Genomic DNA, 21,804 nt, shown 5'->3' on the forward strand with positions numbered 1-21,804 from the left:
TGGCTGTAAACATTGCCCCTTTTCATACTTGCCGGTAAGAGATTTCCCTTATAAAGGCAGGGGAAGAAAAATAAAGTCTCCTTCTGCACATACATACATTTGAAAGTATAGCTAAAGTTAATTTGATGCTTCAGAATTCTTACTTTGGAAAATAAGGCTTGATTTGTCCTATGCAATCTGTGAGTTACACTAAAACGTTGACACCAAAGGGGTTTTTCATTCAGACTGACTTTGGAAGAAACATGAATTGGATGTCACTAAATATGGATGCAAATATCCTCAAAGTTGAAAGACAGTTTACCTCAGTCAGTGTTTCATTTTAAAACAATCAGTTTGAGACAAAACATACACACATGTCTCTATCGTCTCCTACTGACAGCACGTTACAGTAAAACATCATCAGCATCCAGCAGCATCACTGAAGGCAACGACAACCACAGGACTAGCTTTATCTGCAGACTGGTTAACCAGCTGATGCATCTACACATGCTAACGTTACCCCTTTATCACATTACGTTTCAACTTTTATGTTTAAGCCCAGGAGTTTTACCTTTATCAATGAAATCGATGACAGTGAATGAGTTGCAGTTCAAATGTCTGCAGCTTCCTCCATCGCTGCGAGATGTCTGCAGGCTGGAGGAGTCATTGGATCCCTCCTTCAGTAACAGTGAACTGTCCCCCTCACTCAGTCTTTTAGATTTGCTTTTATTTTTCTTTGAAGACATTTTAATATTGGAAATATTCCCCACGTGAACCAGCAGACATGTGTAAACACGGAGCGCTGCTGTAAACTTCCTGGTTAAAGTTTAGTCCCGCCCCTTTTTACCGTAAACCCCCGCAATGCGTCTCTGACTGAACGTTTACTGCATCATGTACTTTGTATTTAATTACATTTAAAGCATTCATGAACTGTTGAGTACAAGATTAAATTACGAAATTAGGGATATTTTTTAAAATTGTTAACATTGACTAGAAGATCCTAAAACTGGAAGAAAAAAAAAGGCTGTGCCAAATTCAATAGAAAACTTCTATATTTTAAGGTTGTATTTGTTGCCAAGAAGTATACACATATTACGTACTTTTTTTTAATATAGTAAATATTATACAGATGCATACTTAAATTCGGCATACATAAGAAGACTTTGTTCCTAAATGTAAAGGGTAACTGAATCTCTGACATTTACAACATTAAATATTCGTTTTATTTATTGGATTGTCAAGCATTCATAAACTGCCCCCAGGTTATAGATTGTATGACTAAATTATGGTCAACATTTTTTTAAAAACAACGTTGGTTCATATTGGTTCAATTAAAAGATCCGGAAACTAATCTGCGCCTGAAAAAAAGTTAAACCAAATTCAACAGAAACATCGTATAATTTAATTGTTTATTTATTTCCAGGAAGTAAAAACACATAATTTAATATTTTTAAGGGTATATTAAACAGTATGCAGATAAAGTCTTACATTCGGCATGTATAAGCAGACGTTTTTAATAGTTTTAAAGGGTCTTTTGGATTTAAATGCCTCGCCATCAGGCATGTGAATAACTCCCTCATACATTATTATTATTCTGGGACAGATTGTTAATTGTCAGCTCTTTTTTTTGTTTTTTTAATGTTCCAATACCCTTGTTTTATATTATATGTCTTTTTGTATATATAGTTTCTTAATATGTAGTTGTTAAACTATATATGACATCTTGAATCGTGGCTAAATTGTCAGAAATGTGAATGCAGTTCGTCAAAGTACCAACACAGTGTTTAGATGCCACTTAATCCAAGCATTACGGTTATTATGCAATTTCCGGGGAGGACCTTTACGTAACCGTACTCTTCTGAACACACATGCCGGTTAAAGATTGTACAACTACTCTCTACCATCAAACAGTAGTTCATTTAGAGTAGTATCATGGCTGCTTGTGCCTTTGCGTTAAGGCTTCTCCCGCTCGTGAGAGGAAGAGTGTGCTGCAGATCTTCATGTCGTGCACGCTCAGCTGTCCGTGCGTTTTCGTGCACTGCAGCTCGTGCTCAGGGGTCGGTGGCTCTGACTGGGAAAGTGGACCGGTTCGGTGGAGTGACAGTGAACCTGTCTGACAGCTGTTTACCAGAGGACATCAGTGAAAGCTCGTTCAGTAGATTACTGCAAGGTGGGCGCATCAAATAATGAATGACACTCGTGCACAGGTCATGTCATCAACTCACAAATTTGCACCAACCACTGATCATAAACTAGGATAGAAAACTGGCCTTGACATATGACTAATAAAGAAGGCTGAGGTCAGTTGTTACGCATGGAGCAGAAATATTGTTTATAGTAGAGTTTCCCTGCTTACATTACCTTACTTTATTATCTAAGCTATTTCTTTTATTTTCCATCTGCAGCTCACAGTTTGAAGTGGTTGTTAAGGTCAAAGATGTTGATTTTTAGATCTATCCAAACACAAATCAAACTGTCATAATAAAACAGTCGTTGTTTAGTAATAGAAATACAAGAGATATTGAAAAGCATGTCACAAGTTCCCAAGGATGAGTCTTTAAATGGCGAGTTGTTTCTATTAGTAAGGCTGATATATGATATACATTGGGATATAATATTTAGAAATACTATTCACATTATCATTACAAAACTAAATAGATAGGATCACATATTATATTTTTCCTTTATCAAATATTGTGCTTAAATACAATTAAGAATTATTGTGCAACATTCATTATGAACAGTACATGTATTTCATTTGGGATAAGATACTTGTTTTTTTGGTTTATAAATGACTTAAAACATCAGTTTACTTTTGAAATAAATGCAGAGTGATTTTTTCTTTTGTTTGGTCCTTTGATGAATTGGTTAAATGTTTCCTTACCCTTCAGGCTACTCCCACTAAAGTGTCTCTGCTGTGTCTCATCTTTCTCTCTTTAAATGTTCCATTTGTCCCCAGAATCAGATTTAGCGTCTTCCGTACTTCCTGTCGGTTTTTAAAGCAGCAACATCTTTAATAATCCATTTTAAAGTTTGTGTTTCCTTGTGATCTTTTGACCTCTGCAGATTCTTTGGCCCAGTGGAAAGCAGAGGGGAAAGTCGCAGTGTGGCTCCGAGTTCCCATCTCCCTGAGTCGATGTGCAGCCGCCGCCTCTGAACATGGCTTCTCCTTCCATCACGCCAAACACGACCACACGGTGCTCTCCCTCTGGCTGGGGGAGGGCGAGAACCGGCTGCCCGGGTTTGCGACTCACCAAATCGGAGTGGCAGGTAGAGATTTATAGCCTAAAAGTTCCTTCTTGACTTTAGAAATAGTAGTTTGACAAAGACTAATCCCACCTAAAGGTCCGCTAATTGATTTTTCAATTGATTGTCACATACTTTATCAGAAAACGGTGTTTGCACAGTTCTCAGGGATCTGATGAACGTCATAAGATGCAGCAAAAAGATGAATTCACCACGAGTAAACATTTCTTGTCAAACCAACTTGCTGGATTTGAGTTGTTTGTGCTTCCAAATGTCCATGCAAACACTCATAGATGATTGTGGTTATTTATATCCAAGATTGTATGTATAGTACTTAAATAAATAGCTTAATATGTGACTCAATAAACAGAAAATGAACCAACAATAGTGAAAATAATCTTTGGTTGCTACGCTTAGAAATCTCTCAATTATCCTCCATAATTATTATTTTCAAAAACTCAATTTGGATAGAACTTTTTACACAAGAAATGCAGCACTAAGTATTTTAAAAAGGGGAAAATACACATTGAATGGACTTGAAATCAGGGGAAAAAGGGTAAAATTAGGATAAATAGGTGGAAAATTAAACACAATTGATAAAAACCTTAACAATTTGAAAAAATATTAGGCAATAGACATTTGATTTTTCAGTATCTTGTATGTACCGCCCTTTTCCTGAGTCTCATTTACTCTACAGTGAAGACACCAGAAGCTCCAGGATTGTTTTTTTAAAGATATGGTTGTGATTTATAACAACGGAATCTAATATGTTGCTCCTTTAACATCATTTATAAGCAGCGAGGGTTTAAAAAAATAAATCTGTGGTAAACTGTGACCTGCATTAGTTTTTCTGACTGTGGATGAGAGGTTGGTTGTTTGTGTCAGCATGGATAGAAATCCATTAACAGAGGGAGGAGCCTTATGAGCAGACCTGAGGAGTGCTGAGTTTGTGATCATCCAGCAGAGGGCAGAGTGTCGGTATAACTTTCTAACGTCTGTAAGAGTGAATGAACTTCGAGCATGTCAGAACATGTCCACAGCATCCTTCTAAACAGAGCAGGTCCAGAATTTCCCTTTTTTTCTGCCAATAATGAAACTTAGGATAGGAATTTGAAATATGCAGCTGTTTGGATGATACTGATACTTGTTTGCCTCGTTCCTTGAAGTGTATTGTTGTTAATTGACCAGAGAACAACACATAATGGGCATTCAATTCAGGCGTAACTGCATTCACACGGGAGAAGTCCAAAAATGAGGTCTTAAATTTGCTGTATAATGTCCCACAGAGACCCTAAAGTTTTAACCTTCACTAGTACTACTTCAACAAGACCAATGTGGGTGTTCACGTCTTTATAGTGCTGAATTTGTGGCCAATACTCCTATAACTTTTATTCTACTCACCATCCCTTTGAAATCAGTTTTAAAAGGGCTCTGCTAGGGAAGCTTAACAATGACGTGCAGTGAGGTAAAGGACACGTTAGCCCCAGAGGAACTCAAATGTAAACAGTGGCTATTTTTACATACTGATAATTAAAAGTTCAAATTGCAGATCTATCTCCGGATTAAATCTGTTACACGTGTGCTGCTGTGTTTACCATGGGATGTAACATGGTTAGGACAACAGCAGAATCTGACAAAAAATTAACAACTCAAATAAAATGTCCAAAATCAAACATTCTGCCTTCACTTAGCCGGCTCTGTTGTGATTGGCCAACAGCTTAGAGATGTCCCGCCCCTTAGCCTTCCAAGTACAATGTGTTGAAGTGCCTAGCTTATAGAAGTGCTAGTGTTACATAGTGATGTCACTATGTTCCTGTGAGAAACTAAGGAGAGAAACTCCCTCTGGAGGGAACTTTGGGGTTTTAGCCTTTGCAGACCATTCACATGCACACAAACCTATATAACAGACTACAGGAAAAGCTTAATATAGCCTCTTTTAAGACAGTGTGTTTCATGGTTCTTCACCTGGTGACTCACTAAAACTTTAATAATTGTGATTTGGAAAGCATTCACTATTCTTCATGCCAGCTCCCCTCCCTAGAGTGACGTGTCCGACAGATCTTAGCAATCAATCCTTAACAGATTCAATTTAGCATGGAAGCATAGGGAACCAAAATCAAGGTCTTAGACGTCACAATACTTGTCCCGATAGTATTCTGTAATGAAACGCAGCTCAAGTGTGATCCAATTTCAACATCTGGCCTGATCCTGACCTATACAGCACCCTACAATTACTGGAAAACCTGAAAAGCAGTACAAGAAGTCTACATGAAATATCAATTAAGAGAAGACATTTTTGTGGCTAAGAAGCCATGTGTAACCTCAAGCGATTATCAGTTTTCTACCACAGATCCCGCAGCTCTTCTGTGATGATGGCTTCTGGGCTTTCTGTCTCATAATTCATAATCATTTTTTTCTCCTCTGCTTCCTATGAGCACTTTGTTTCCTAGACTGAATGCTACATAATGATAGCCTCCCTCAGCTGGCACAGGGATTCGGGAATGACATCAGTTTCCACTTGAAAGTCCAAGTCAGGATTTCAAGATGACCCATCCCTATTTACACATCTGTGACTTTCATTTAAGGAGTCTGGTCCAGGTCAGTCAGGCGTACCAACCAGGAAACAAATAGGCCTGTTTACTCTCCTCCTTCAGAGCTGTCATCACCAGCGGCACATAGCTGTCTCTCTTAGTCACTACCTCCTGAAAAAAGCTGCTCAAACTGGAGAAAAGTCTGGTCAAGTGGGATGTCCACATCCTTCACAAGTAAAGCGTCACACGGAGTCTGTCTGGACCCGGAAAAGTAAAGAGACGTGTTTTATTTAATCTTAACCCCCTACTTTTTCTCAAGACATCAACAAGCTGGGTTCTTGTTTACTTATTGGGGGCTACCTATGAAAAAAAAGGAAGACGTTTTTCCATATTTACCCCAAATGTATCGTAATGATCAATATTTAATTGAATGTTTACCACCACTGGATCGCATGATTTCTTGCTTTGTTTGTTTTGGTTTTCCAGCCAACAGCTGTAAAGCTCTAACATAAAATGAAGCTCTGTATAAAAGTTTAAGTGGTACTTTTTATAGGAGTTTAATTTGTGTTAAAGCAAAGTTCGAGAAGTGAACTAAATTTAAATTCCTAGTACTCCTAAATTATAAGCAAATGGTCAAACAATGTATTGGCATCTTTCTGACTGGTTTGTCCGGGGAAAGATCTTCAGAAGAGTCGTGTTTTGAGAATATGAAATGGACTGGACCGGTGTTTTGCCAGATAAGCATAATTAGGGTTGAATCAGACTGCGAACAGGTCTCCCTTTTTAAATGGTTCTTCTTCAGTACAACATGTGGAACAGCATGAACACTGGGGACATACATGCTTGCAAAATATGTGAAATAAATGTCTGATTGATTGTTTGTTTCCCAGGTGCAGTTGTTGATGAGTCCAATGGAAAAGTCCTTGTGGTCCAAGACAGAAACAAGGTACGTGTGTCGCTTTATTTTTACATATTGCTCTAAATTACTATAGTACACTTTTTTATATATTATATTAATGCCGTATAGTTCCCTAATGTTCTTCAGGAAACACGTCAAAAATCCCGAAAAAAATGACTAGGTACAAATTACCATTCTGACACATTTCTTCAAATAAAATCTTGAAATATTTTGGCTGGTTGTTAAAAACAGCTGACCAAATATTGCCTGGTTGAGTCAAAAAGCAATGGAAACTGATCCTTCTATCCACAGTGAAGTAAAAGCCGGTGAAGCATCAGAATCCTCGGTGATGATCAAGATGTCTGATTAATTGTATTTGTTTAGTGAGATGAATATTGCCTCTCTGGTTGGAAATTCTCTCACATCTCACACTTAACATAGCTCCACACAACATGAGTTGACCTGAAGCAAACACGCTGTTTACGTGAGCTGAATGCCCTCTAACAGCTTCATGAGTGTGTTCCTCCCTCAGTTCTCACAGAGCTCCGCTGTAGTGCTCAACAGACCCTCTTTAAAAACGCAGTTTCAACACAGATTTGTTTGCATTCAAAAACAAGATTGGACCATGATGCTGCAATTTGGAAACCAATTAGTGTGTTATTCCAGCTCACTTAGCTTGATGTAAACAAGGTGATAAGCAACTTTCACATAAAGTGTACAGTCTGTTACCTAATCAGTATAAATTACATCGACGTGTTCTTCTAAAGGCAGCTGCTTCTTTCCTAAATACAAACATATTTTGCTTTGTGACCCCACATCACCAGTAGTGCTAAAGCTGCCAGGAATTCAAAGCGTTAAAGGTCAGAAAGACCTGGCATTGTGCGTACCCATGTAACGTTATATCCACCAGTATACAGTAGATATTATGCAGTGCGGAAATGCTGTAACTGTTCTCCCCTTCACCCGTGAACCCTCGACAACAAGCCACCATTACAGAGCAAAACGAGAAGCATGTTAAAAGTTGAAATGCCCTTTATAGAATCGGAGGATGAAACCCTCTTTATTTGTCACATACATGCACACAGCAGAGCACACACAGTGAAATTAGTCCTCTGCATTTAACCCATCCTATTACTAGGAGCAGTGGGCAGCTATCGTGCAGCGCCCGGGGAGCAATGGGGAGGGGGGATTGGAGGTGTCCGGTGCCTTGCTCAAGGGCACCACAGCAGGGCCTAGGAGGTGAACTGGGACCTCTCCAAGTAGCAGTAGCACTTTCCATATTTCAAGTCTGTTCGGGGACTTGAACCGGCGACCTTACGATTCCCAGTCCAAGCCCCTACTGACTGAGCCACTGCTGGACTTTAATGCTAGCACAGGGTTACCAGGCTGGGTCAGGTTAAAACTTGAGGGTACCTATAGAGATATCACAAAAGACCCCCCATATAGAAAGCTATTATCGCTGAAGAAAAGGCTGCATACATACAGATATGTGTAAGTCTATATGAAAATAACAGTATAGCATGTAAAATCTTGATTTAATTTAAGGTAATCTGTTAGATAACATTCTATAAGACCAAGTGTATTTGGCTAATGCCCATATTGTGTGTCATTGTCAACATTTTGTTATGGGCAAAGTTGTATGTGTTGTTTTTACTGCTGATTTATGTAAACAGTTCATTTGAAAATCCATTAATCTGGAGCTCTGGTTAATTTCAATAGTACTTTTTTCCACTGAACTGAATCCAAGCAATCAGCACACATTTCTGAAGCTTAACTGGAATCAATCATTAGTTGCAAAACTGTTTACCAAAGAGCCTGTTTAACACATAGAGCAACATGAACATTTTTTCCATCATTCATTGTCAAAGAACTAATAACTGACCCCCAGAGGAAGAACATTTCCGATTGCAGATGTCTGCAGGAAGGAAATGTATCATGATTTATTCCAACTTCAATTATTTTTCACTCTATTGTTGTTCATGTCTTATGCTGATTAATAACACTTTGACAATTGAATTCCCCAAATGACAATACATGACTATGTCTTCTCAGTGAAATCCTATCAGTACATTGAAGCTTTCTCTTGTCAGTCTCTCTGAAAGTTCAGGTTACAGTAAAACCACCTTAAAATCGAGTCCTTTGACCAATATAGCCCACATTATAATTGACTTTATTTAAGTGCGCCTGTTTGCTGACTACACGCAGCAATGTGTCCCAGCTGGGAATCCTAAAAGCTTCTAATGGGAAACAGTTAGTGGCCTGGAAGTGTGGGAAGTATTTAATCTCTTCCTCCTCCTCCTCCTCCTCATCCTCCTCCTCCACCATCGGGCTGTTTACTGGAAATGTGCTGCACAAGAGTCTGGCAGTTCAGAGCTTACGAAAGGTTTTGAACCTCCGGAAAAGAAAGCTATTATCGCTGACAACAAGGGGACAGATCCTCAGTGAACTGGAGGTCATTTACCAAGTTGTGGAGGAAAAGAATACATGTGACGGGATTATGTAATTAGACAAACAAAACAAATTGCTGGTATATCTTTAAAAAATGGGGATTACCAGCAGGATTGCAATCTTACAGAACATGCTTAATGAAAGGCAGGTTACTTCTTTTGTTACAGTGTTCTGTTTTCTTGCATAATACACTTGAGTAAAAATAATATTACTTGGATTTTTAGAGCGCCTTTCAAGAAACCCAAGGAAGCGAGGGGCCGTGGTGTTGGCGGGCAAAAAGGAAAACAAATAAGGAGATAAAAAAGAACAGAAATAAACGAAGGCTGGTCTCAGACATGTAGAGAGGTAACTGAGGCTGAAAGCGTTGACAAACAGATGAGTTCTCTTTTTTGAAGATATCATCAGGGTCAGTGGTCCTGATTTCAAGGGGGAATGTGTTCCAGAGGGTGGGGGCTGCAACAGATCTGTATCAGAGGACTGCAGCTGCCGGGAGGAGGTGTAGGGGTGGCGGAGGTCTGTGAGGTATGAAGGGGTTAGTGCATGGAGAGATTTGTATGTGAGGAGGTGGAGTTTGTAGAGGATGCAGGACTTGACCAGGAGCCAGTGAGTGAACGAGGGTTGGGGTGTCAGGGCTTGGCGTGGGTGTGAACCCTAGCAGCAGAGTTCTGCAGGTGCTGTAGTCGGTCCAGGGCGTTGTTGCAAGACCCCATTGCAGTAGTCCAGGCGGGACTTGATGAATGCATGAATGAAAAGCATCTTAGTGATATTTCTTTCCTCTTGTTTTTATTTGCATTGCATTTGATATGGAGGTAATCCAAAACGAGTGGAAAGAGATCAGGTTGCAGGAACCCTATGATACTCAACTGTAGGATTTTAGCCTTTGCAGACCATTTACATGCACACAAACCTACAACATAGTACAGGAAAGGGAAAAAACCCCAAAACATAATACCCAGGTAATTAGTCATTAAAACAGAATACATTTTTTAACTTAGCCCTCCCAACGCTGGTTATTTTACTCTGAAAAACCACACTGATTAGAGTAACACAAAATCTCTTTATTTCCTCCTTACCAGCACATTTCTAGAAACAGCTCCAAAAATATAGCATTCTGTTGACCATACATACAAATAAAAGCTGTAGTGCATTTATGTTCGAGGAACAGGGAAAAATGAAATAGCATTTCTAAATGGAAGGGGAAAAAAGCACTGCATACAAAATACATTGATAACTACAAAAATATATATATATATACAACACTGACATCATAACTTAACCAGCAGCATACTGTTATTAAATATCAAGTGGTGAAACAGCTTCTGGAGACACATTTCACCGCAGCAAATGTAAAAGCCTCTAGAGTGAGGCACTAAAGATAAAACATACAATTAAAGGATACTCTTATTAAACATCTCTCTACGTGTATATTTATTAGTTGAGATACACTACTTGCTGTGATTTTATATATATATATATAACAACGTTTTATGATTCAAAACAAGGTTAACATGATCATGATGATATAACTCTTAAGGTACATTTACAGCAGTGCCTTCTGTCACAAATGATGTTAAGTTGTATCTCTGTATTTCAGACGATGAATGCTTGGAAGTTCCCCGGCGGCTTGTCTGATCTAGCAGAAAATATCGGTGAGTGTCACAAATCTAATACAGTACATCTACAGCTGTAGCCTTCAATTTTAGATGATGATACATTCATTTGAACTGTACAAAACGAGGCACATGATATATATGCAAATATTTATATCTGTTTCTCCAAATTCACCTTTAAAGCAGCTTTGGTATTATATACATGGCCCAACCCATAAAAGCAGCGTCGAATGTTTCTTTACAAAAAATATATGTTTTTTTTCCCTTTACCCCACACCTCAGGATCTTTAAAAGTCCTCCACATACATTTAGTAATATTTTAATGAATCTTTCTCAGGGACCACTGCGGTTCGGGAAGTGTTTGAGGAAACCGGCGTTCGCTCAGAGTTCAGATCTCTGCTCAGCATCCGGCAGCAGCACGACCACCCCGGCGCCTTCAGCATGTCGGACATGTACATCATCTGCCGACTCAGCCCTCTCACCTACGACATTAACTTCTGCACTCAGGAGTGTCTGCGCTGTGAGTGGCTGGAGCTCGCAGAGCTGGCTAAGACCGAACACACCACCCCCATCACCTCTCGTGTAGCCCGGCTGCTGCTGCACGGCCTGGAGAGCGGCTTCCATCACATCGACCTCCCCATGGAGGTAATTCCTGCCGTGTACTCTGGGAAGTTTTACCAGCTGTATCACCGGCAGCTTCCTCCCACACTGAAATCCTAGCAACCTGATGGGGTTACCATACCATGGCTAGCTACGTTGACACATAGCTGTCAGTATTACTCATATTTAAAGTGTATTTATGACTGGAAAGATGTCTGCCGTGTGTTTGTCCACACTAGCTTTGAAAAAATATGCTGGAATAGGATGGACTACAAGAACACTCACTTGGGTGGTGCAAGAATGAGTCCTAAACCTGGATGTTAGCATCAAGCAGTTATCATTGAGCAGTTAGCAATTTGGGATTCCTTCATCTGGATTCTTTGGGATACAGGGTCTAATACTTAAGAGATGTTCACGGTTTGTTATACTACAATCAGGTAATACCCCAGTGGTGAATGTCTCAAGTTTCTATGAATCATAAAAGCAATAGGTGCTAAATAAATGACTAAATGAGCCATCTTAGCCGCCTTTAGCTTAGCCGTGTTGACGCCACCGTGATGTAGTTCCTTTATAGCCCAACATTAGCATTTTTCTTCTGCCGATTGCATTTAATTGTTAAAAAAAATGATGTGAATATGTGGAGATCATCCTGAAGAGATCCCAATTATTTTTGTGCTGAGCCCTTGCAATGCTGGACTACATAAATATGTCATCACTGCACCACTCTACCTAAACCACAATTTTATACGGTTCATATAACACTTTTTGACGTACTGTTTGGAAATAGTGGCTCCAAGCAGCTAATTTCATTGGTTAAAGGGACTACTTTTAAATGTTTCTGTATTTTTTAGGTACAGGTCTTGCTAACGAGCTAACCACCAGTGTCAGCTGATCATACACTGTCAGAGCTAATATTAAAGGTCAGTTGTTCCAATATCAATATTGGCTGCCTTAATGAAATAGTCTGGTCAATAAAATCAAAATAGTACTTTCTGTAGAAATAAACTGCCTTTCTGTCATTAAACCAGACATCATTTACTCATTCTGTTTGCACAAATCCAATTATACACACGCCAAATTCACACCTGCGAGCGGCAAAGTGCAGCTCAACACACAAATACTGCTTCCTGGGCTGGAAGGCGAGTTCATGTGTCGGGAAGAAACTCATCGTAGCATAGGTCGACATGTAACAGGATTCACAGGACTCTGTTTTCTGGTTGGCCGAGGTACTGTCTGGCTGCGATTCAATGCAAAAACTTAAATTATACCCAGACATAGCATGGCAGTCACCCCAGGCCGCACATCGCTGGTCCTCGGTGTGAATTTGGACTTACAAAAGAGTTAGTTTTGTCCGAAAACAAAAACAAGCTCTGGAAAGCTCTTCAGTTTCTGTGTGTGTCGAAAGTTTAAAATAAAACTAGTGCTTGGGTTTTGATTTGAGTTGGTTTGGTGTGCTTAGTTTTTCCTAAAAAATCCTAAAATGTAATTATTTAGTTCAATCCCTAATCTCTTATCAAGTTACAATAATGTAGGCTTTGAGTGCATGTACTATTTTAACTAGTTTTAACAGACTATTCATCTAAGACCTTCATCTTACAGCTGAGTTTAGACTGCAGGAGCTGAACAGTAGGAAAGGGGTAGGAAAGGGTTGTCGCTTTAAATCCTTAAGTCAGAGATGAGTTTCTAAAATGAACACTGCCTTACTTGATGGTACACTTCAGCAGTTAGCAGGTCTACATGTTTTACTGTGAAGCAGCCAGGTGTGAATGAGTGTCACAAGCTGAATAAGAGCAGGATATAACAGTCAGAAAGCATCACAGCTGTTTGGGGCAATGTCGATTGTCTTCATTGCCGTCACATCTTCTTCGTTGCTGCCACTAAGACGTCGATACCTTTCGGTCAGATCCCAGATTAGCACTTGGCAGACATTGGAAGAAACAGGATGGCCTTTTGACCCGGGCTAGTTTTGCTCCCGGACTTGTACTGGCCAGTCCGCTTCAGCGCCACGTACATGGTGGGGTACTTCCTGGAGCGGTACGTGTTGTAGTTGTTGCTCTCGAGCCGCTCCAAGAAGTGGCATTCATCCGTGGCTCGTCTCTGGGGAGAAGACACAGAGGAATAATGCTCATTTGATGTTCAGTGGAGGGAAATTAATTCTGCTATTTAACGAGTTACAGGGCTATAAGAGAGGGGGGATTTCATCTTCACATCTCTGCTTCTGGGACACCTTCCCATCGCAATACACTCAAATGTGCTTGCTAAAAACTGTGAAACTAGTCTTTAATATTTCAACAAATGGAAACTGAAATGAGGTCTTTCTGTCTGTAGGATTCACATAAATGAGACTGTGTTTATTTCCAAACTGATTTTAATCCTCTCTTTTATGTACATCATATTTTGGGGGCATTTTATGAGATATGTTATATTGTTTGGAATGCATTTGATTGAATTTGTTTAATATATATTGTGTGAAAGGGAGATTATGTGTAATGCTAAAATGTTCTGATATTAAACTGCAACATAAAACACCACTAGCTTCATGTCTCCTTTATTTCAAAGACGACTGTTGCTTTATAGTAAATTCTGCAAGGTATTTCACAACAAAAGAGTAAAGATATTTAAAGGGAAATGTGCCTGACATCATTAAAGCGTAAGTCAGTGTCTTTATTATTGAATAAAACATCAAATATTATTCACTGGAGGTGAACAGCCTAAAATATTAAACAAGAACAATTCAAACAAATGGAGAACAAATCCAAAACTGAACAAAGAAAGATGTATTAGACGCACTTTTCAATCTCAATTATTTAGCTCTCTTGGCTGGTATTTTATTAAACATATTTGTCTAAGTTCCCACACCATCCCCTCGTTAATCTTTGTCCTGCTAGAAGACATTAATTACTGAGTGTTTGGCCGAAATGGTTCAGTCTCTTTGGGCGTTAGCTGCCTTAAAGTACGGCCTGTTCAACAAGAGACTTTTGTTTTTATTTGGCTGTGACTCTAAAGTATTTCATTTCAACCTCAACAACCCCCCAGGGTACAATTCATTATATGAAGTTACAGATTATAATAAACAGTTACCTTGTGTGTTTGAATATTTTTGGGAGTTTTATTTCAAATAGAGAACTTGTAAAATATAAATCAATGACTTATTTTTGATTGTGTTTATTTATTTATGTATCTACTTATATATTTATACATTTCATTCATGATAAATATTGTTGGTTTTTAGTTTTAAGGGTTGAATAAATATTGAAATTATAAATAATAATAATTTTATAAAAATGTAATTATGAAGACACATTTTTTTTACATTTAAGGGTGGGATAAATATTGAATGTGTTGACCCTAATAAGATCCTATTGGCAGAATAAATGTCTTGTTTGACGAGTGATGCCTAAGTGGTAATTTTGTAGTAGAGAGCATCATACCTGTCAAGCTGCTAAGTTAGAGGGTTAAATGTGTAATTTCAATATCCTAACTATTTCTTCACACCACGAATAGTAATTAGTTAATATTTTTCTAGGTTTTAAATGTTTTTCTACGACCAAGTCAAAGCAGGACACAGAACTCCGCCCTGGGTGGCAGCTGCAGGAGCTTCTCATTAGGGAGGAAATGCTTCCTGCCATTTACATGGACTGTGGACAAGTCTCACAACCACCGAACCGCATCAGTCAGAAACACTTCACACTTCCACTGCCGCCGTTGTGAGCAACAACTCTGGGGCGGTGGAACAGCAGCCGTCCAGAGGGGGGGCTGCTTCTCCTGAGCAGTCTGAAAATCCTTCAGATCCATGTTTGACAATGGGTCGGGTAATTAAACAAATTACTGTTTCTAATTCCTCTTTTGCTTATGTAAGATGCTTGATCAGTGAACAATTAAACAAGGTAAGTCAGTTTGTCTCCTGGTCAGTCAGACAATCTGTGAGTTTCTTTTAAACGTTTTAAAGGAAACACACTTTAGATGTTCTTCTGCCTCATAGAAAAACCAATACAGAAAGATCTTTTTATGTATGGCTATCTTACTAGGTGAGCAAACACCATATTGCATCTGCTCCCGTAGTAAAATGTAATATTGTATTGGCCGTAAAACAAAAGTCAATGGCATCTTTTCTCTAATGGTTATTATTTAACTGAGGTTTCCTTTTTTGGTTTTCCCACGCTTTTAAATGCCGTTCATTCACACGTCTTCCCAATTGTTAAATGCTGTTCCTTAAACATATTTGTGTTTCTGTGTCTCGTCTCTCAGACAAAGAACCGCTCAATCCCTTGCCTTCCCAACAGCAGGTTGCCCGTGGCGATCCTAAAAAATGCACACTTAATCCTGCAAATATTAGAGGTCACATTCTTCCACAAACACACCGGCAGCAACTAGACACTTGGAGAAGTCTGTGTCCTATATTCTACCTCGATCAGCCTGTTCACAAAGATGTTGAACATTAATGGAGTCGAATCAACCATTAACCCTGTTGCTATCATTTTAATTACCATAGTGTCATTATCATTTCCATCTGTGTATTTCTAACTGAAGTGGGTATTGGGAAAGAGTTATTGTATTTTGTTTAGAAGATCCAAATAAGGTCTTGCGAATTATGTATTTGTTTATGTGCCGTTCTGGACTGTGTGGGTACAAAACCGAATCCCAAGTAATGTAACATAATGTGATTTAAGACGTAAACACTCAAACTCAAACTCGCTAGCGTTGCCATGATCAGTGACATGCTTGTGTCGGCCAAGGCAGCGAGGATAAAACTCTGGAGAGCGGACAAAAAAACAACTGCACTTGGACTCATTCTGGTCCCATTTGCTCAGGGTCTATTTAATGTTTTGGCAAATCTTCTTATACTAAGTGCTAACTCTGACAAACGTGTGTCAACTTAATTATTTCCTGCGAGGGAGGATTTCTTGTCGGCTGGCTGTTAAATACTTGGTTTCCAAAACACAGCAGACTAAATGCTGCTGTGACAAAGGCAGAAGACGGTTACTGAGGGTGTTTAATATGTGAGAAGCACTTTTGGTAAAAGAAACAAATAAACAAGATATCTTATTTGAGGATTTGAAGTGACTGCATACCTCTTAATGTCAGGACACTTGAACAGAAAGAATTTATCTTTTGGCAAAAGAAAGTTTCTGATCCAGCTCACTCACCGCTCCAAACAGTCGTCCATCTCTGTTCATGGCCAGATAGCGGTTAGCACACACTCCTTTGATGACCACCTCGCCCACTGAGGTCGCCTGGAGTTGAAGCTTTACTGAGGAAGAAACAAATGTTAGTTCGAACCGATAGTACAAATGCAGACATCTTCACTAGTTTGCTTGTGGGATGTTTAATTACAGAGAACAGATTCAGCGCTGTACTGACATATTATGAAAGTCCAAAACCAAATCTTAGTGATGTTTTTGGTTATCCCATGAGCCAGCAACTCAGGGATTTCAGTATGACATGATTTCTACAGCAGTAAACATGAGTAAAAAGTGAGAGTAAGGCCTTAAAGACAGCCTGTTCTAACATCTTGCAGGACACAATTAGCTTGGTAGCACAAGACAGAAATAACAAAGGTAGATAATGACATATTATTATTTCACATGGCAGTGAAACAGATACAAGGTGACCACACATTGACACGTCATATCACTGACTTATAAAGTTGTCAATGCTAATGTGTTAGCAAATTCATTCCTGCAGACATAAGTCTTTGTTTGTCCTAGGTAGGTCCAATATTTACAGTTTTGGTCTCCACCAGCTACTGAAATAAACACATGGCTCGGAGGGGCAGTACGTGTACTGGGGAAGCAGAAATAATAAGCTAAAATAACCAAAACAAAGCTAACCGATAACTCATTTTCAGCAACTCATTTGCTTGTTCCTTCTTCATCTGATACAATCAAACGTTTTTCCTGCAGCAATGAATGAAACACTATATACACAATCCTTCTCAACCTTAAAAGTAACAGTACCAGTCACTTAAATCCCACTGAGCAGAGTACCTGTTGGCTCCACACATGGATCAAAATCATCTCCACAAGAGGCTGCTGGCCAACACAGCATACTTTGCATGAAACCAAACCACAAAAAAAGGAAGCAGGGGCCCCATAAGGTAAATGAGAATGTCTGTCCAGAATTATTCCACATTAAGACTTCACATAGATGCACATCTGTCTACAATTAAGCTTGCTGCTTGGATGATTAACGGGTTGGATCAAAGAGGTGTTCTTCCCAGAAGGAAATGTATAATTTCCTATTCACGAGAATACAGAAACAACATGCCCTTTAACCGATCAGTCCCTGTACAATGTGGGTCCATCTATAATTGTCCAGGGGTTGGTGATATAAGGGCAACAGTACTGTACATGTGGAATCATTTTCTCACAAAACTTTGACATGGGAAGAACACATGATGGACTACAGTCCAATCTAGATGGCATAGAACTCAGACTTCAATATGTACCTGTCCCCTTTTTCTCCCACACACCACCCACCCTGCCTGAAATGCCTCAATTGGACTCCCTTGTTTACTTCCTGAACATAGTAACATCACTACGTAAAACTCACACTTCTATTGGTTGGCGCTCCAACACATGGTACGTGATAGGCTAAGGGGCGGGACTTCACTAAGAGGTTGACCAATCACAACATAGCTGTTTATTTCCATTTAATGGCATTAAAAAAAAGTCATGAATGTCAAAGGAGCTTTAAATGAAATTATTGCAAAATGTCAGGAATGGGAAGTTAGTTAGTTAGTTAGTTAGTTAGTTAGTTAGTTAGTTAGTTAGTTAGTTAGTTAGTTAGTTAGTTAGTTAGTTAGTTAGTTAGTTAGTTAGTTAGTTAGTTAGTTAGCTAGCTAGTTAGCTAGTTAGTAAGTAACTTTGGCTCCCCCAATATCAAGATGAATTAAAGGGGCCCTATTATGTTTTTTGGGTTTTTCCCCTGTAGTGTTATATCTATGTAACACTACACTCTTTTATTGGCTAGCGCTCCAACACATGGTCCGTGATAGGCTAAGGGGCGGGACTTCTCTAAGAGGTTGAACAATCACAACAGAGCCGAACCAATCAGAGCAGACTGGGCTCTGGTTTCAGACAGAGGGTGAAAAGAGGTGCTGCAGCACAGGCAGTGTGAGAAAAATAAAGAGCTTTTTGGACATTAAAGCATGGAGACATGTCCCAGGAGAGACACTAAATAAAAATATGAACCTGAAAATAAATAGAATATGTATCTTACCTGTTTCATACAAATGTTAAGACTGATGTAATGAATGTGTTGGGTTCACTGAGAAGGTAGGTAGCTCAGTTTTTTAGGCGATTGGGTTAATGTTACAATAAATGTAATCAAGCTTGTAAATGTTTCTGTGTATTTAGTGTCTGGGCCCCTATCTGAAGCTTTGGATTGCTTGTTGGGACGTCCCATTTCCATTCTTAACTGTTTGTGACAACTGAATTGAATTGAATCCTTGACTACATTTCTCACTAACATTACCAATTTTTACTGGCAGGTATGTTACGCTGCCCAAAAGTTGGCAGGTCAATCACATCCCTAACAATAGGAGCATTGAGGAAAAACAGCTCAGCTTAACTGTAAAAAAGCATTACTGGGAAAAGCCAAATGATTAATACTGATTCCTGTTATGTGACTCATTGGGGATATGTATTACTTACTGACACACTGATACTGATCATTTGATATCCAGAATAACAGTCTTTAAAGTCAATTTAGTCCCACTGAATATAATCTAATTATTCTAAAAATAGTGCACCTCTCCTTGAGCTGGTTTCAGATCTGTTTGCACGCACCTGTTTGAAAGGTCGCAATGTGTCTTGGGCAATACAACATGTTTTCCTCGGAAAAAAACCTTTACTTTTTTATGTCCCCTCTCCTCCCCTCCCACTTACTGATGCAACCCGAAAGTAATCAGTGATACAGAAGCACAGATTGTTTCACTTTTAATCAAGGAGAACATCAGAAAAGCCTTAAACTTCCCTCAATTTCTAAAATTAAAAGTGATTGGGGGTTGTTTCACTTTTTTGTAACATTTTTAGATATATTAGTGGTTTAAGTTCATTGATGTCAAACACTGACAGGGAGATTTAGTTCAGGAAATCACTCATTTGGGCTTTTAACTCCATGTTTTGAGTGACATAAACTCCACAGTAAGCAGTGGTAATGGCTGTGACTCAACCTGGGAACTACATTTACTAAAAACATCCTGCATTTTCCATTAAAGTTCCCTTTGATTAAGAAACCTTGAACCCTCAAACAACGGTTATTAAACTTTCCAGACGTAGGCCTACACACCTTTAAAAGTGTTTACAAGTGGAGAATAAACCTCAGCAAGTTGGAAAACTCACATCGTTCCTCCGTGATGTTTTAACTTCCTTGTTGCAAATTAAAAAAGAGCATAAAGAGGCGTTGTTGTGCAGTGCAAAGCAAAGACTAATAGGGACTGGAAGTACTTACTGTGGGGGTCGTTCTTCTCCCGGATTCCATCCACAACCCCTTCAGGCTTTATCCTCAAGAAGAAGCCCCCGTTTTTACAGTACAGCCTTTTGGGATCCTTGAAGCCCCCAGGAGGAAAGCCGCCGCTGCCTCCGTCATCAGGTGTGGAGGGAAGTGTTGTGATTTCTCCCGTGGCCATATCCTCCTCTTGCCTCGCTTCCCGGCGACTGCTTCGTCTCGTTCTTGAGCAGCTCAGGAGCCCCACTGTGGCCTCCCACCTCCCACTAACTGTTCTCTCCTCCCCTCCTCCACAGAGCTTCACACACACTGATTCAGGTTAACCCCAGAGGTCAGTTTGCTTGAACGACCCCCCTCTCAGGAAAACCAGTGCCTTGTGAGTCCTGAGAATCTGAGACCAAAGGAAATGCCTTTACCTGCAAGCGTCCAAATGTATAGCTTGTAGATCGGGCAGCTGCTCTGCCAGTGTACTTTGAGCACACTGGTAGGGGGGGGCGTGCATGCAGATTCCCCTTTCGCTTCCACTCTTCTTGCAATGAAGTGTTTAAATCAGGGCAGCTGGCTTAGATCTGTGTGGAAGGCTTTCCCCTTCAGGCCTCAGTTCGCATGCGCCCTAGGAGCACCAACACACACTCGCTCACGCCCACTAAAGGCTCACTAATCCAACCAACCAACCCAGAAGGAGTCTTGAAAGGAGAGGAGGGCAAGGAGGGGGAACGTGCAAGTTGGACTGTGCCACAGAGACCCTTCAGAGCGCCAAGAGCAGTGTTTCCATTCATGCAGCCTGAGTTGAATACGTTCTATTCATAGGTGCACAACAACAATGTGGAGCAGAATTGCCAGGAGCCTCCGATGAGCAAGCGTGCCTGCGTCATGAACAATGCCCAATCTGAACTTCTTCAGAAGAGGTTTAGAGTCAGAGATGGGAATTATTTGTGCAAAGTTTTTTGTTTTTTGCAGATTTAAGGGCAAACAGGGCTCCTCCATTTGCCAAAAAAGGCAATCACTGGTCAGTCCTTCTGAGTAACGGGAACCACATCTGAACTTGTGGTTGGGTGAAAGTCAGCTGTGCTCTTGGTTGAACCATCAGTAAAACATCTGACATCAGAAAACTTGGATATTTATAAGAATTGGGTCAAAATAGGAATCCAAACCGAAAAGTCTCAGATGTTTTTTGGACATCCTCAGGAGTCTTTTCCTGGGACTGTATTAATCGAGAACTCTTCATCCTTATTTATGGTTCGCCAGTTATTTCTTTCCTAAAATACATGCAGGACACATTTGTATTGGTATGGCACCTGTTCTCAAACAAAGGCCACCTATGAGTTCCTCAGGCTTTCTGGTGCAGGAAAACATCACTTTACATCTGTAGTTTTGAGAAAAACCCAGAGGAAATCAAACTTTCCCCCATTAATAAAACTAATACCTCAATATGCAAACATATGATTTGTATCACGTCAATATAATGAATCAAAACCCTGCTGGTTATTTCTATTTCTATTTTGAGATGTTTCTATTTTAGAATTGTTAATTTTCTAGTATTTATATTTCTAATTATGTGCAATGCCTTGTTTATCTGATTAAATCTTATTAAAGTTGCTTTTTTCACTCATAATTTTGGAGATTTTTGTCAATTGTCACCTAAGCTCAAGTCAAACTACCTCTGACAACCTGTATAGAATAACAATGTATGCTGTCTAGCAAATATAAAATTAAACTGGATCATTTTACACAACTTGTCAACTTTATTTAGGTTATCTATAAGTGTTGCATGCATCAATCCAGGTTTTTCTCCATGCATATGAAGTATGCAGCAGCTAGTAAATTGTGAAGGCCTGAATTCTCAGATGTGTCACAGATTTCATCATACCAATGTCCTCCTCAATGTTGTGTCTATAATGTTGTGTCATATCCCCCCCCTTGTCAATCTTACACCCCCGCTGAGCCATGCCTGAGTCAAGGTTGTGCTGGTTCCTCCGTAAAGCATTTGTAACCTATTTTTATTACACTGAACTATTTTTAGGATGCAATAACACGCTGA

At 39.6% G+C, this 21,804-nt stretch overlaps 3 protein-coding genes across 3 annotated transcripts in view; 1 reads left to right on the forward strand and 2 right to left on the reverse strand.

Moving 5' to 3' along the window:
• The window catches only part of afg2a (AFG2 AAA ATPase homolog A), a 106,735-nt gene extending 105,957 nt beyond the window's left edge, over positions 1 to 778 (reverse strand). Inside the window, exon 1 of the mRNA XM_063877100.1 lies at positions 551 to 778. Within this exon, the coding sequence (XP_063733170.1) occupies positions 551 to 725 (175 nt within the window). The 5' untranslated portion in view covers positions 726 to 778. The remainder of the gene's footprint in view (positions 1 to 550) is intronic.
• A 1,070-nt stretch (positions 779 to 1,848) lies between these two features.
• Positions 1,849 to 13,919, forward strand: nudt6 (nudix (nucleoside diphosphate linked moiety X)-type motif 6). The gene is made up of 5 exons (XM_063876397.1): positions 1,849 to 2,149; positions 3,046 to 3,249; positions 6,647 to 6,702; positions 10,697 to 10,751; positions 11,050 to 13,919. Exons 1-5 carry the CDS (start codon positions 1,912 to 1,914, stop codon positions 11,430 to 11,432), a joined length of 936 nt encoding a protein of 311 aa, XP_063732467.1. The 5' UTR covers positions 1,849 to 1,911; the 3' UTR covers positions 11,433 to 13,919.
• Positions 10,140 to 20,363, reverse strand: fgf2 (fibroblast growth factor 2). Its single transcript, XM_063876396.1, has 3 exons — positions 19,767 to 20,363; positions 16,460 to 16,563; positions 10,140 to 13,409 (listed from the first exon to the last, which is right to left on the reverse strand). The coding sequence occupies exons 1-3, from the start codon at positions 19,942 to 19,944 to the stop codon at positions 13,224 to 13,226; spliced, it is 468 nt and encodes a 155-aa protein (XP_063732466.1). The 5' UTR covers positions 19,945 to 20,363; the 3' UTR covers positions 10,140 to 13,223.
• Positions 20,364 to 21,804: the final 1,441 nt, after the last annotated feature.

Source organism: Eleginops maclovinus, chromosome 23 (genome assembly GCF_036324505.1).
Source record: "Eleginops maclovinus isolate JMC-PN-2008 ecotype Puerto Natales chromosome 23, JC_Emac_rtc_rv5, whole genome shotgun sequence".
Taxonomy (NCBI): domain Eukaryota; kingdom Metazoa; phylum Chordata; class Actinopteri; order Perciformes; family Eleginopidae; genus Eleginops; species Eleginops maclovinus.

Coding starts and splice junctions, on each gene's coding strand:
- nudt6 (XM_063876397.1), top strand. CDS start 1,912: ATGGCTGCTTGTGCCTTTGCGTTAAGGCTTCTCCCGCTCGTGAGAGGA. Junction 6,703..10,696: donor TGGTCCAAGACAGAAACAAG/GTACGTGTGTCG, acceptor TCTGTATTTCAG/ACGATGAATGCTTGGAAGTT. Junction 10,752..11,049: donor TGATCTAGCAGAAAATATCG/GTGAGTGTCACA, acceptor AATCTTTCTCAG/GGACCACTGCGGTTCGGGAA.
- fgf2 (XM_063876396.1), bottom strand. CDS start 19,944: ATGGCCACGGGAGAAATCACAACACTTCCCTCCACACCTGATGACGGA. Junction 16,564..19,766: donor GGAGAAGAACGACCCCCACA/GTAAGTACTTCC, acceptor TTTCTTCCTCAG/TAAAGCTTCAACTCCAGGCG. Junction 13,410..16,459: donor ATGGACGACTGTTTGGAGCG/GTGAGTGAGCTG, acceptor TCTTCTCCCCAG/AGACGAGCCACGGATGAATG.